This window comes from Pygoscelis adeliae, unplaced genomic scaffold (assembly GCF_000699105.1).
Source record: "Pygoscelis adeliae isolate BGI_AS28 unplaced genomic scaffold, ASM69910v1 Scaffold290, whole genome shotgun sequence".
NCBI lineage: Eukaryota > Metazoa > Chordata > Aves > Sphenisciformes > Spheniscidae > Pygoscelis > Pygoscelis adeliae.
This window is the reverse complement of record NW_008823965.1, coordinates 226,672-241,719: the sequence shown is the minus strand read 5'-3', so window position 1 is coordinate 241,719 and position 15,048 is coordinate 226,672. Positions and strand designations below refer to the sequence as shown.

At 38.8% G+C, this 15,048-nt stretch overlaps 1 protein-coding gene across 1 annotated transcript in view; it reads left to right on the top strand.

The window, feature by feature from the left end:
* Positions 1 to 15,048, top strand: part of TEX14 (testis expressed 14) — a 33,161-nt gene that overhangs the window by 11,824 nt on the left and 6,289 nt on the right. The window contains exons 9-24 of the mRNA XM_009323804.1: positions 50 to 228; positions 1,381 to 1,532; positions 2,342 to 2,532; positions 2,744 to 2,898; positions 3,253 to 4,239; positions 4,869 to 5,000; positions 6,162 to 6,241; positions 6,805 to 7,071; positions 7,637 to 7,737; positions 8,064 to 8,183; positions 8,789 to 8,882; positions 9,584 to 9,674; positions 10,999 to 11,061; positions 12,165 to 12,292; positions 13,104 to 13,294; positions 14,922 to 14,973. Coding sequence (XP_009322079.1) covers positions 50 to 228; positions 1,381 to 1,532; positions 2,342 to 2,532; positions 2,744 to 2,898; positions 3,253 to 4,239; positions 4,869 to 5,000; positions 6,162 to 6,241; positions 6,805 to 7,071; positions 7,637 to 7,737; positions 8,064 to 8,183; positions 8,789 to 8,882; positions 9,584 to 9,674; positions 10,999 to 11,061; positions 12,165 to 12,292; positions 13,104 to 13,294; positions 14,922 to 14,973 — 2,983 coding nt within the window. The remainder of the gene's footprint in view (positions 1 to 49; positions 229 to 1,380; positions 1,533 to 2,341; positions 2,533 to 2,743; positions 2,899 to 3,252; positions 4,240 to 4,868; positions 5,001 to 6,161; positions 6,242 to 6,804; positions 7,072 to 7,636; positions 7,738 to 8,063; positions 8,184 to 8,788; positions 8,883 to 9,583; positions 9,675 to 10,998; positions 11,062 to 12,164; positions 12,293 to 13,103; positions 13,295 to 14,921; positions 14,974 to 15,048) is intronic.

Genomic DNA, 15,048 nt, shown 5'->3' with positions numbered 1-15,048 from the left:
AAGCTTTAAAGACCTGCAATGCAAATTTGGTACTTCTGGTTTTTTTCAGCGTACAGAATTCCCAGTACTGCACATGGAGACAATTTTGTATGTGCTCCTTCAAATTAATGACGCTCTGCGTTTTCTACACTCCCGTGGATTTATCCACCGTTCAGTTACCTCTTATGCTATTCAAATTGTTTCTTCTGGTGAGGCAAAGCTATGCAACTTGGAATACATGATAGAGAGGTAAAGAACTTCCTCACTGTTTCTGTGAAAGGGACAAACACAAGTAAAGTCACATTTAGTGCTAAATTGTGCTGAAGTGCCCCTCTTGATGACTAGGGACTCCTGCCTCCGAGTCAGGCAACAGAGTTACAGGAGTACAGAACTCCAAATTAACTTTGCCACAGGCAATACAGCAAGTTTCAGGTGGACTTAGTTTCTGTGTTTATAAGTATCTGAAAATAGAAACTAGTAAGAGAAGCAGCTCTTTACCACAGTATGAAAATACCATCATAGGGAAATAGAACCTAATCTTACAGAACAGAGATGAAATTCCTCTTTGAGTCACTAATTCTGCTGCTGGGCTAGAAATAATTTAAGTCTCCTCTTGTTATACTGAACTTGTGCTTACGGAGGCTTACCTAAAATGGTTGAAGATTCCACACCTCGTAGAACTGGTAGTAATTAAGTGCCACCAGTGACAAAAAGAGTATTTCTTTTATGAGGGACGCCATTCATTTCATCTAGGTAAATTATTACATATATACATTTTTTTATTTCTTTCCTGTAGTGCAGTCTGATTAGATTGTAAAGCAAGAGAGTAAAATTGGTAATAAACAAAAATTTGCTGATGGTAATGTCCCGAAAGGAGCAAGAGACTTCCTAACCTCCTTGCAAACTCAATTTGTTAATAAATCCTGGCAATTTCTTGGCTATTTCAGATACAGCTTACTATGAAATGAATAACAAAAAACCCTATAGTTAAATGTGAGGAGGAAGTTACCTTCTAGACATATGTATAAATTGCAAAATAAATGTTGACAGGCTAGGTGGCACCTCCTTGTATTTCGTCTATGGTCAGAGAACGCTGGCCAGAGCTAAATGATTGTTTGTAAAATTCCTATTGGGAAGTTTTCAACTTTCTCTGATTTCTTTTTGAGTCTAAATTTGTTAAAAGAGGTCTTACTTTCGCCAGAAAGTCTTTGCTGTAATGTGCCAAAATACACTTACTGGTGTGAAAATATGACACTTTTTTATTTGCAGGTATGCTCTGGACCGTTTAGGTATTTAAACTAAAAGCAGATATAACAAATTCAGGTGTTTAATTCCAAAAGATATACCTTCTAGTTGAGTGTGCTGTATGTCCCAATTTACAACTTTTTTCCCTTTATACAGCAAAGATGGTGGAGAACACAGTGATCTGACACGTATTCCTGTCCCAGTCCAGCTGTATAAGTGGTGCTCTCCTGAAGTAATCCTTGAAAAAGTTGTCACGGTCAAATCGGATATTTATAGCTTCTGTACAGTAGTGCAGGAGGCCCTGACAGGTATATCTATAGGTTTAGGCTTTTGTCACTAGGGTGACCCACTGAATGTTTTCAATGCAGACTGTGAGCCCCCTAATGTCTGTTTAATTCCCCTGTGTGTCTGGACAGAACTTTGCTGTCACGGCTCATACAGAGTTAACTTGGAGAAGGAACCCTGCAGGCAAAAACCCCAAATGTTAATGACAACAGCAAAGACTACTGGAAACTTCTGTAAAATGTAATCAGAAAAGTTACAATTGCATAACTAAAGCATGAGATTAATGGTTGGTATTAGAGAGATACAATTTTGTGTACAGTGTTTTTCTGCTGTTTATCTTTCCTCTTCATACGAGGACAACAAAACATTCAGTTAACTCTTTGCAATGTGCAAAATGAGCCTGTGCAGCTTTCATCTTTTTCATCACTAAGATAACTCACAGATAACGTGTTGTTATTACAGATAATGTAATGTATGTTATGTATTGACTTTGAATATTTTGACAGTGAAATGGGATAAACAATTACCCTAAAAATTAAACCCTCTGTTAGCTAGTTGGTAATGAAGAATCCAGAGCATAGTTTACAGTGTAACTGTCTCTAGAGATTGCTGTCAGCTCCCTTTAAAGCATCCACTGTTGAAATAAGATAAGGAGGAGATGCCAGACTGGACTGAGTGCTCGTTTGGTTTGTGACGGTAGTTGTAAATGAGGGAACGTGCAGACAATAATGCTTCAGTATCTCTGATTCTTTTCTCTTTTTTTCTTTTTTCTTTATTTTCATCAACATTGATATACAGCTTGTGACATAAAGTCTATATTTATGTCTTGCAGAGACCCCTCCCTGGAAGGGTGTTGAAGACTCAGTTATTAAACAGCTCATAATTTCGGGACAACAGTTAGAAGCAGATGTCAGACTTCCTATGCCCTATTACAGTATCGTAAAGTCAGGGCTAGAACCTAAACAGAAGAACCGCTCCATGAAACTTCAGGATATTCAATATATACTGAAAAATGACTTAAAGGTGACTTCCAGGATTGTAGCTTTTCATGTATTTAAAATGGCAGAGATTTGTGTCCATTCAGATTCAAGTTGTTCTGCTTAAATCTAGGTGGGAGGCAATCTAAACATTGAGCATCCTTTTCTGATCATAGAGACAAACCACCTTAAAAGAGAACGTAGGGACATTGAACTGTCAAACACAATTGTCTTTTACTCTCTTTTCTGTATTACAGGACTTAACTAAGTCTCAAACTGGTCATGCTGATGAAATGTCAAAAGCACAAAGACCCGCTGTTTTTGCAGATGTGAACATCTGTTTGGCATCAGCTTTTAGCTACCAGAAGAGAACACAGGAATTGCAGGGAAAAGAGGCAACCAAGGCTGGTGAGTTTCTTCTAGCAAGATGTCATGTGTCCTCCACTTAGCATGTTCCTCAGTCCATAAAGGTCTAATATAAATAATTAAAATGTGAACACTTACAGATTTTTATGACATAGTTTGAAAATAGAAATGAATAGAATCCAATAGCTTTGGATTCTAGCTACTGCCCTAATTGTTAATGTAAACTCAAGACTATAAGTCTGGTTAATAATTGAAGTTCAGGCACACTGTTTTCAGCAGAGGTGTTAAATGCTGCTCATGTAGTCTCTAAAAGGTGTTAACTCCTAAATGTACGAAAGCAGTGTGTTTGATGGACATCTGGAGAAATGGTTTAACAGTTAAAATCAAATTTTTCAGACAGCTCTGCTGCCCCAAGGTACTCTCTTTTTCCTGAGGAGAATAGTGCTTTAGTGGACCAAGAGACGTCAACCAGTCTACAGCCAGTTGCACTAGACAAAAATTGTGATGTAGCTTCTGAACTCCAGACGACCCTCAGTGTGAGTGAGGCGGATGACAGCCTCTGTAGCTTTGAAATCAATGAAATCTTTGCCAGTTATCCAGAACTTCATGAAGACTTCCTGGAAGAAGGAGCTGGATTAGGTCAAACTCTAAAGGATGAAAAAAGGCAGCAAAAGGAAGAAGATAGGGCTACCCTCAGAGACCTATATGCATCCCCTGGAGTGCACTGTGAGGAAAAGCCAATTTATGAGGAAGGTGGCTTTTCGGAATCGCGTACAGAGTACACTACAGAAGAGGAGGAGAGGATAAGTGAGGCCTCTGACCTGTGCATACCGGCACAGCTGAGAGGAGATGCTGGGAGAAGAATGAGTAGTCTGTCCCAAAATGAGCAGCATGTCAGCAAATGTGTCCTTAATTTAAAGATTGTTCAAAGCATGTTGCAGCAGGCAGCGGATTCCCTGTGCAGAACAGAGGAGAAACTGGACAAATTAGAGGCCACTGAAAAGCAAAAGAAGCTGCTCCAGGAAATCACAATGAATCAGCTTTCTAAGCAAACTTTTCAAGAAAGACACTGGAACAGATCTAATGATACTTCCCAAAATACCAATAACCCTTTTTCTGGAGTTAATACTTTTTTATGGAAGGCTGTAGGTCCACCATCAAGTGACTATATTCCACCACCAATAACATGTCAGGCACAAGGAGCATTGGGTGGAGACAATTTCCAAGCTGTTTCAAAGACAGCACAGGAAATGGAGGCAATTCAAAATGAAAAGTGGAAGGGCTTTCATGAGAGGAGTAAGAGTAAAAATGAAAACAACCATCATGATCTCGGCTTCAGTGTGGTGAAAAGCTTGGATGATCACATAAGCCTAGACCACGAGGTAAAGTGCTGAGCTGGGTGACTGTGTTTATCATTTCTGTATTCCTTAGCAGGTAAAGAGACGTAGTTATGGATGGTGTCCAAGAGGAGGGATGGATCTGTCTTTTAAAATGTATGTGCATACCATATGCATTATATATGGGAATGAAAATAGTCAGCTCAGCAATGCAATAGTATTATTTCTTCTTTTTCACCACCCCCCCCGGCAAGATACTAGTCCAGTGGCTCAGGAGGGAATAAAATCCTGTACTAAAATGGAGATGGGACTGTCAGGGAAAAGGGCAAACGGAGCAAGATTTTTGTTTGTATACTTAGTTAAGCTGTCATTAGTAAGGGCTTCTAAATCATTTTCATTATTAAATATAAGTAGTTGACATGCTTAGCCCAAAGAGAAAGAGAGAAATTCATGTATGTATCTGCTCATCTCACATGTTATGATAGTCTGCCTGCTATATGAAACCTGCTATAAATCCAGGGCAGAGTTTTCACTAGTCTAAGGCCTGGAGTTGTCATCCTTTCTCATGAGCAGTGCTACTAAAATACAACCTAGGGAATAAAGTTTGCACGGTCCAGTTCTTAGTATATCTCATAGACAGCTCAACAAGTAATTACCAGAATGCTTGACGTGTGCTGAGTGATGGCTTGTTGGCCACGTTTCAGCATTTACTCCCATGTGTATCTGTAAGATGCAAAAAAAAGTTCAACTTGCAGTGTCAGAGAGGAGGTGATTCACTTTCTGCAGCAAGTGGAAGTGATGAAGAGAGGTGGTGAGTTTTGTTTGTATTCACAGAAGAGTTAACTCTAGCAGATTCATCTTGTTACAGCCACGGTCAAAAGTAGACACATCCAGGATCAAGGATGGCATTAAACGTTTTTTCAGTAAGCCATCTGTCCGTTTAGGACCCTACTGTGAGTCATTGTCAGCTGCAGAGCTGACAGGGTAACTGCTGCGACAGGGCAGTTACTTTTAAAGAGTGGTGTTCAGACAGATTCCAAATGCCTCTCTGATGGAGGTCAGTGATCCAAAACTGTAACAGTGCCTAAGGAGAGCAATCTAATAAGTTACTAGTAAGGGTGGTTCTCTCTCTGCACAGCCTCATTCAATTCTCAGCAGAAGTGCTTTGGCTTTCATAGGTGTAGGTCTAGGACCTATGTTAGGGGCTGTGGGAGTAGAACAGTCTTGCTAAACCCAGTGACAACAGAGCATATGTTACTTTGTTACATTTGCTGTGCTTTTTAATGTCATCCCTTGGTATTTCTCAAGTATGGGTGGAAAGTACATGTTAAAAGTACCCAGCAAAACTTGTGCAAATTAATGTATCCTACTAGTTGGAAAGATGGGGACAGGCACCTCCTTCAATGTTTGGGTCAAATCAGTCGGGAAAACTGTTGCAGTTTTTAAGTTGATTCATGACCCGGTGGATCAGTAAGGCCCGTTGGTAAAGGACGTACTTGGTTAGAACATAAATATGCCAGATGCTGACATGTGGTTAGATGACCAAGTGGATGAACCCTAGATTGGAATTGGGTTGGTGGTAGGGTTGTTGTTACACAAGTCTGAACTTCTGAATATCTTCAGTTGTCCACTGATCTCCTTCCTGACCTGAACAAAACATATCTACATAGCATTCATTGTCTGTTAGTGTCTGTATAGATATATCATCTGAAGGCAGTTAACAGCTTTTGAAATACAGATTTTAACGTACAGCTTGTCTGGTTAATCTGTAACAGACCTAAAAAACTGTCCGTGCTTTCTGAGCTTCTGACAGCTCAATCTGCTAGTTCTGTTGGGTTCTTAGAACATGTGTGCTCTCAGCCTTTTAATTAACATTAAAACAACTTCTAGTCTTTTACTGACTGAGGAATACTTAACACGATACGCTTGTGCATTAACAGAGTTTGATGAATTTCATAACGACTTATTATAGGTGCTATCCGAAATCAAGATCTGAAATTTACAGTACAAAAATAAGTGAGAAGGGAAGGATGATGCAATCAGAATGGAGGAGTAAGTAAATCGGTCTTAACTTGGCATTAATGTTAGCAAGTCTTAACTGCAGTGCAGTGCATTAAAACTTAACACATTTTGTTACTTAAAGGTCTGTGTGCCTTAATTGCTGAAGCTCTATTAGGCTGTTCTTGGATGAAAACCAAATGAGTAGGATCCTGTGTCTTGCACGTTCAGGGCATAAAATAATCACAACCACATTAAGACAGTTTGGTTATAAAGATCAAGGAATTTGTAGCCCTGTTTTGGAGGATGTAAGGGAGGGACAGCGTATGAATTTAGAAATGGTAGTATAGCGATGACCAGTGGATGGCAGTACAGGCATGAATAACAGAGAATGCAAACTAACAAAAATTGTTCATGTGAAGACTTGTCCATATCAATTTATGTAGGTTTTAAGCTTTCCTTAAAATGGAAGGAAGTGTTTAGCTCTTTTCATGATAAAGGAGTTTACAGGCTGTAACTTTAGCATTTTTAAGTCTGCAGACACAGTGGAACACAGGAAATGCTTTGAAGGTCCAGATTCTGTCGTGTGAACTGGTAATTTTATTCTTTTTGTGTAGCTGAAGTAAAGCAAATGGCCAGAAGAGTGGCCTCAGGACAACTAGAACTCGGCTCTCCATATCCAGCCAGTGAATGTACATCTGAAAGTGAAGCAGAGAGTATAAAGGAAGCCTTTCAACATGTCACTGTTAGAGTCCAAAAAAGTCAAGACCAACAAAGATACAGGTGGCAGACAGGTGATAATGTTGAGCCTTGGGATCTGGGCAGTGAGCATAGATCTGAATCTGAGGAGAGTGATCTGGAGTCTGCATTCAGAAGTTCTGGAGGTAAGGTTGAAAAACAAAAAATAATTTCTTCTCTTTTTGTCTCTTTCCATCTCCCAGCAGATTTCAGCTTCTGTGATTTTTGCTACAATAATTGTCAATTTTGTCTACCAGAGTCTTGCCTCCAGGGCAGGTCAATCACTCAGTCATTGGTAAACATAAATAATAGACTAAGATGAGTATTACATGTTAATAGGTGGAGGTAATGTCCAGTGAGCTTGGAGACCCTTCATCGTCATTGATTACCATGTATCAGCATGGGAGACCCCAACCTTTCAAATCCACGAGTATGCTTTCACACTTTATTTCTTTCAATTGGACTACAGAGATGCTTTTTCTGTAGTAGCATAGTGCATGGTGCTTTTGTAATAGTTATGGATAAAGGAACAAGGAAAGCTTCAAATGCCTAGGTTAACGATGTGAGCATTTAAATGTCATTATTTTTCCATGTTCCTGGCAGACAATGTCGTTTTACTATCAACTCTCATTGATATCCCATCAGTGGGTCAGATCACTCACTTCGTATTATTTTTTTGCCTAATAATTTTGTTCCCTTCTGACATCCTAGGGAGAAGTTGCCAGTCGCCATCACAAGATGAACAAGCAGAGTCTGGAATAGCCATTCATAGGAATTCAGTCCTTCCTCAACAAGTTGAGAATCTCTCTAGAGTATGTATAGCAATTGAAGAAACCTAGGTGCAGCTAGTTATCTGTAAAACAGTTTAGCCTGGTCTCTCCATGTTGCACACCAAGACAGCTGATCTTTTCAGTTGTGATCTGACTAACAATCCCCCTCCTCCCATCCCCTTTATTTTTTTTGTTTGGTTCTATAAACCATCAAGGTAATGTAAGGAGCAGGAGGTAGGTTGAAACTCAGAGTGATCAAATGAAATAAAATTTCAATTTGATGCAGTATTGTTTAACATTTTTGACTAAAATGTATGTTCTTTAATGGAGAGTGGAGAAAGCATCTCAAATGATGATGTCTTTCACAGGGGCATTCAAGGGAATTACACTGTTCCCTTAATTCATGTCCTGATGTGTCTGAAGAATTCTTGACTCCTGATGGTCACTATTTCCTTCCTCCTACTGCTCAGGGAAGTTCAGAACTAGAGGTAAAAATAACAGAAGAGACAGGAATGAAGTCTGTCTCAAGAACCTTGGACGTAAGTTACACAACGTGGTTTTATTATGCTCCCATTTGATTTGAAGAAGAGCTCTAGAAAATGGGAGAATGACAGTTTTTATTCTTTGCTTTTGAAATAATGTCTACAAATAAAGATTCATGTAAAAGTAAGAAAATTCTAACTCTGTTCCTTTAAAACACATACCCCCACCCGAAAAAAAAAAAACCCAGACAACTAAAACCCCACAAACACCCAGACTCCCAAAACACCAGGGGCATGTTTTCTTAATTTGTTTACTAGGAAATTACGTAATCTGTGGCTGAGAAAAGTTTCAGGCAGTTGATAATCTCAGCCTGTCCTTCACAGCTCTATCGATTATAGTACTCAATAGTCTTAAAACAATCTTCATTCATTTCTTGAAGATTTGAAATTATTGTGTGGATTGTTAAATCCAATCCATGCTGTTTGATAAGCTCTTGAAAACTTTGTCTCTCCATTCTGATTGTTGTGAACATCATCCTGTGAGAGTTGTCCTGCCCTTCACAGCTTGCCTGTGAGAAATTGAATTTGCTTCCTTTTTTCTCCCCCTTCAGACCTCAGATGCTGAGGGCAAATCAGAAGATGCTTGTGAAGGATTTTTGCAGAAACGGTTACCTGAAGATGCAGGATCAGGTATTCAGGTTTCAGGTAAATGTGCTCTTTCTTTTGAAGGTACCTCTGAGTCAGGGAGATGGAGTCTTGTTGCACTTACATTTTGTCAGCAGCGCTCCTGTCAGAAGGCTGGAGCTTGATTCTTCAGGGTCACTTGGTCTCTTACTCCTCATTATTTTAGTGAGAGTTCAGGACACAGGATTTTGGAAGATGAGGTTTGGGCATTGCAGTCACTGAAATACTGTTAGAGTGCGATGATTATGTACTTGCTGTATTTCCGTTAAAAAAACAAAACTTGTTTGCAACCTTTTTGTTTTTACCCTAGGGCTAAGTTTAATCTTTTTATGCAACTTGCTATGGTGCTGGAAACTGAATTAGACTTGTATTTACACATTAATATTCTTATTGCTAGAAGGATGTTGAGCTTATAAACTGTAAGAGCTGACTGTGTGTGTGCAGAATAATGGAAGGATCATCGTCGTTTCTCTAGTCTGTTGGCTCTCTTAGCTCAAATTTGTAAATGTTGTGATAGTCCCCAGTGCTTCAGTGGTTGACTGTCTGGCAGCCGTGGTATGTTTATGAAAATGCATCTTTAAAACACATTGGTCTCTTGGCAACGACAAAGGTCACAAGAACTAAAAAATTTAATGAAGTTGCAATTTCCTGTTCAATGAGTTGTGTCGCTTTCTTTTGTACTTGCAAAACCCAGTAACGGGACATTTGTTATTTGTATTCAGGAGGAAAACTACTATTCTGCAGCACAGCGGTGCAGAACTCTGGCAGTAACACGCTAGGAGTGAATCAACTTGGCCATATGCCTGTAGCCAGGTAGATAGACTTATTTTCATCATCACTTCAAGCATAAATTAGGTTATAAAGTGTGCGCTCTATTAACTCTGCTTATGTATCTAATAAATAAGATGCCAGTGGTGTTTTTTAATGATTATCTACATATCATAGTTTCTTGTGAAGAAAACACTAAAAAGACTTTCACAAGTCTCATGAGGTTTTGTCTCTTACAGTGTTCAGTGGTTTTTTCTTTTGCTTAATGAGGGAGCTAAAATAGGAAAAATAAATCATGTATATATTATAATTCCTTTTACACTGATAAACTACAGTATGAAACAGAGCAAAGATAATTCAAGTTAAGACTTCTGTCATCTGTTCTAGTTTTGTTGTGCTTTGGTTTTGGAGCTCAGGTGGCATGAAGATCATGCCTTTTCCCCTCCCGTGAGAAGAATCCGATGCAAGTATGCTCACTGCATCTTGCCTGCAGATAACATTAGCCCATGCTTTGAGACTTGCAGTCTCATCGGTCAAACATGAGGTGTTTATAACCGGTATTTTTGTAAATTTTATATTCCACTAGTATGCAGAGATGTTGGCCAGAATCACCACCTCATGCTGCAAGGGGTGCTTTCACTTAAAGAGGAACAGTCCTCGCTCTGAGGGTCTTTCAGCAGTGGCTTTCAGGCTTAAAAGCCCCTTCCCTCCCTGTAGCTCAGCTTTCCTTGTGTTCCTCCAGAGTTAGCAGCTGCTCACTTTCTCCAAGTGTGGGAGTGAGAGCTGGTTGTACTGTCTGTCAGTGTTGTACTCCCTCCCCTCCACTGGAGGAACTGAGTTACCAGTGTCAAAGGTAGGCAGCAAGCGTGTAAATACTTGGCCTTGAAGTAAAAGGTAATGGTTTTGGTTGCTCCCTTCACTTAGGAATTGAGCTTTTGCCAGCAGGACAGAAAGGACTTGTTGCTTTCTGACCATATGACTAATCCCCTTTGAATACCTCTTTGACCTTGAATGGAGTTGTTACGGTTTACAATGCAGACCAATGAAAGGATGATAAAACAAGGTAGTGATGTATATTCGTAGATTTTTATTTAACTTTCAGTTTTGTTTTGAAACTGCATATGTCAATTAGAAGTTTTCTCCTTACCGGACACAAAGCCATAATGTGCTTAAAATGGCATTTTTCTCCTAGCACCCTCCATCTTCTAAGGTTTTAAGCAAAATTTTTTTTATAAGCTGCAGTCTACCTCAGAGAGAAAGTAGTCCTTTAAACTTTTTGAGAGGAAACAAAACGAATAATAAATAATAAATCTATTTTCATGATTCTCTGAGAGGATTAATGAATATGACCTTTCTTCCCTCATTCCAGTGTTGAAGCAGCACGAGAAGTGATACTGTGGGAGCCACAGGAAGAACGCAAAGAAAAAGATGTGTAAGAACCACAGACCATTTTATATCAAAACTTTAGCAAGTTGGTCATTGTCATTGTAAAAGTTTTGTGTTGATGCAAAACAGGAAGATGAGACAGACCAAAGCTGAGAGAGAGAAAACTATCTGAAGTATTGAAAGAATATTTTCTCGTGATGAGTTGGGAGATTGGTATAAAAGAGTATCACGTACCGTTGTCCTTAGTTTGAAATATTTTCATATTCATAAGTAATTAACTTAGTGTTAATCTGGGTGTGCTTCTTTACATTAAAGTGTTAGGATTCCTTGTTTCTTCTGTCCATATTACACAGGAGAAATAAAATTACTTTAAAGAGCAAATCGTTAGTATATGGCTAAATAAATTTTATTACAAAAGTAGCCTTGTGATTAAGATTCTCAGGAAGAATTTGCACAATAGGTTTGTGACTTACCTAGTAAAGTTAATTTCTTTTTACAGATAATGGAGATTTGCATAGAAATTACTGATTTGGTAACAGTAGACGTCTGTTCATTTCATGGTCTTCTGAGGACAATGTAATCCAGGGTATATCTGCAGAAGATACCGGTTTGCTTAATACAATCCCAGTCCTGTAGCCACTTAAGAATTTTTGTAGCTTGAGTGGACAACACTACCTGTGCAGCTCTTCAGCAGTTTCAGTTTATCTGAGTAATTCTTTTAAAAGTTCCTAAGACCTACATTTAGTCTTAATTAATGGATCGTTAATTTTTGTTAAACCTTGAGGTCTTCCCTTGGCTTTGGAGAGAGTTTTCTACCCAGTGGTTCACGTTTGAAGTTCTTGCCCTTTCTGGAGGCAGTTTCCTGAGCTTGCTTTTATAGGAGAATTATTAAAATTAAGAAATCCTGTAAAGGAAGGGAAAGCAAATAATTAACCTTTTCTGTCTTTGCAAGATTATTGAAGATGGTGATCTTTAGCCTTCCAAGAATTCTGTGGGAAGTTTTCAAAGAGAATGTCTCTCTTCCTTCTGGAAAACTAGATAAGACTGAACAAAATTAAAATTTAAAGAACCTGAAAATAGCAGAATTTAGTGATTCACAAGTGTAAGAAGTGGCTATTCTAACTGTCAGAACATCTTTCAATACTTCAGATCAGTGACAGATATTCAAGATTTGTCGAGTATCCCCTACGAGCACGAGAACTACTGCAGGGATATAGATTGTAAAACGCCCAGAGTGACTCATGCACCAGTGAGCGTCAGCACTCCACTCAGCTCAGGTAACTGCGGAGAGGAAAGAAGGAAGGACCAGTGAATTACTTTCTGTGCCAGGAGCCAGACCTTTCTGCCAAGACTTGCTGATGTAAAAATCATTGATGTGAATCATGGAACTCCATTCACATAGTAGCAATGCAGAAATGTCAGGCTTGGAATAAGTAACCGCAAGAAATGCTGTACCTGTTGTTTGAAATCTTGTTGTTTTGGTCTGGATAGTTACAACTTTGTAGTTAGAGCCTGCTTGGTCAAAAGAAATCTCTAATGTAGAAATAAAGGAGAATTTACGGGGACACAGCTGAAAAAGCCCATATCTGAAAGGTCTCTGGAAGATAATTACTTGGTAGTTAACGGTAGCCTTCATAAATCAGAAATTACTTTAGACGTTTAAAATTGATTTGGAGTGATACATGTAGATTTTAGCATTTTGAAGACAGACAATGTAATAAGCACTTAGTATGTTTTGAGTATTGATAAAGTGATCTCAATGTTTGTTGAACTTCAGTGCTGTTTAAGAGCAACGAATTATCATTTGCTTTGTACTTTTATTACTTTGGTGTAATACAGTAGTCAAAATTTCTTAGTTGGCAAAGTTTTGCATAAATAATGTCTGAGGTTGAACTCCTAGGTAATCAGTTTGGACTTCTGCTTAGAGATCAGTTATGGACAGTAATTTCTTAGAGTTGCCTGTGCAGGTGCCTGTTCAAATACAAGAGACCTTTTTCTGCTTCCGTTGAAATGTGACCAAGATACAAAAAATCCAAAAATCATTTTCCAGCTTTGCTATCACCTTTTTCTTTTCTCTTTTAATTCTAGAAGAAAAAATTCCAGTAGCCTTTGAGAAATGCAAACACTGCCATGGAGTAGCTTCAGATTCTTCCTTTTGTGGTTCTCAAGAGATCTCTTCTTCAGTGTCCAGGACATTCACTACAGCCTATGAGGAGGGAAGGAGCACTGAAATTCCCTCTGTTGCTGCAGGAGTTTTCTCATCTGAATTGAATGAGCCTGTAAGTCTAGAAAATTTACCTTATGCCAGCCATTCTTTAAAATATTTTTAAAAATACTTTTCCTTAAAATAAATGCAAGATGAGAAGCACAGAAATACTTCTAGGTCTTTGAGCATTTTGGAATCCTGGATCTGTTGACATAATGACAAAAGTTCTGATAGATTTCAAAGCAGTCAGTGTATGCCACTGATTATACAAAGAGTTGGCTTCCCCTTGGACCTAATCTTACTTAAATGTTGACCACCATCAAAATGGCCTTGCCTGCCTTCCATCCCTTCCCTGTCTGTTAAAGAACTGCCATTTCCTGGCATTGGATCCAGTAATCTTGGAACACCGAAGTGGTAAGTATCAGCAAAATGATTGGGTAGGAAAGGTATGTTTTTGTTGGAAGAGGAGTGTGTTGATCAGTTGGTCTTCTGGTGAGGCAACAGCGGGTTGCTTATCTGAACCACTCTGAATTCCCAAGTGATTTGTGAAATGTAGGCTTTTGACTATGTGGAGTGGGGAATAAACTTGAATGAAAACAAATATGTGTGCATGTGTGTTCAAGTATGTAAGTTTTCATGTGAAACTGGAGAGTTCTCAAAACTTAGTGGGGGAAGGTAAATGAGTATGTAAATGAGTGATTCCTTGAGGAAGAAAACTAAGGTGGAAGCCTCCATCTAGTTGTTTGGAAGCAAGTAAATGTTCAGAAAGCCCTTGTAGTAGCGGATTAAGTTTGTCCTTTTTATGCGCAGACGTGGCATAATCTTATCAACTTTGTTGTATCAAAAAATTCTCTCTCTTTGGAGTTGACAATTTCCAAGGTCACTGTAGTGATTTCCAGTAATCTTTTTGGAACGGAAGGTGTTCTGGAGCCACAGCATTATCTTAACTGTCTTTTCAGACAGTTATATATAAAACAGTTGCCTGTATGCCTTATTGTTATTCATTGATGGGGTTGTCATTTAAAGATTAAATGAGAGTTTGTTCAACCAGAACAGTAGTGACTGCATTCATTGTCATCAGGTCAGGTCTGTGTCTTTCTGCTTGCGTAGCAGACAGTTGGAATTCGTTAAGCCCGTTAACAGTGCAGTGCTGCCTTGACTGGCTCTGTGGAGATACTTGATTGTGTCACTTTCTTGTCTAAATTCTTATTTTAGGATTAAGTGTATGAAGTACCTGCTTCCATTTTGAGGACAGTGAGAACTTGCCTATGATTACAAATTTTTGATTTTTGGGGGCTCTTTTGGTAAATAGGTGTGCCTGGCTTTAATAATTAAAGATTCAAAACAGAGAATGGGAACTTAAAGAGATGTTGGAACTGTCCTTTCAGAGAATTCCCATCCGATTGACCATGTAGAGTGTTGAAATGGGTAAGATTACATAGCTGACAGTACCTTATAGCTGGCTAAAAGATGAGTGCACCAGCCTAAGCAAAACTTTTTACATATCTGGCTTACCTGGGTGCTACCTCTGTTTTCATATTCTGAACTGATTGAAGAGCTTATTTAAAAATTTAATGGTCAGCTAAGGCTTTAATTAAGGCCTTACCTCATTTTGGATTTAGTATGTTGAAGGGGAGGACTGAAGACCAGCAATTCTTCAGTTTACCTTCCTATGTTTCATTCTGTATGATCTTACACAGGATGGGTTGCCAGTAGTTGCTTCATCCTTGAGAAGCACCAGGAAGGCATCTGGTAAGTCTCTTAACCCAGCCCAAATAGAATGATCAATAAATGGAGAAACAGATTTGAAAACAAATTTTGCAGTTT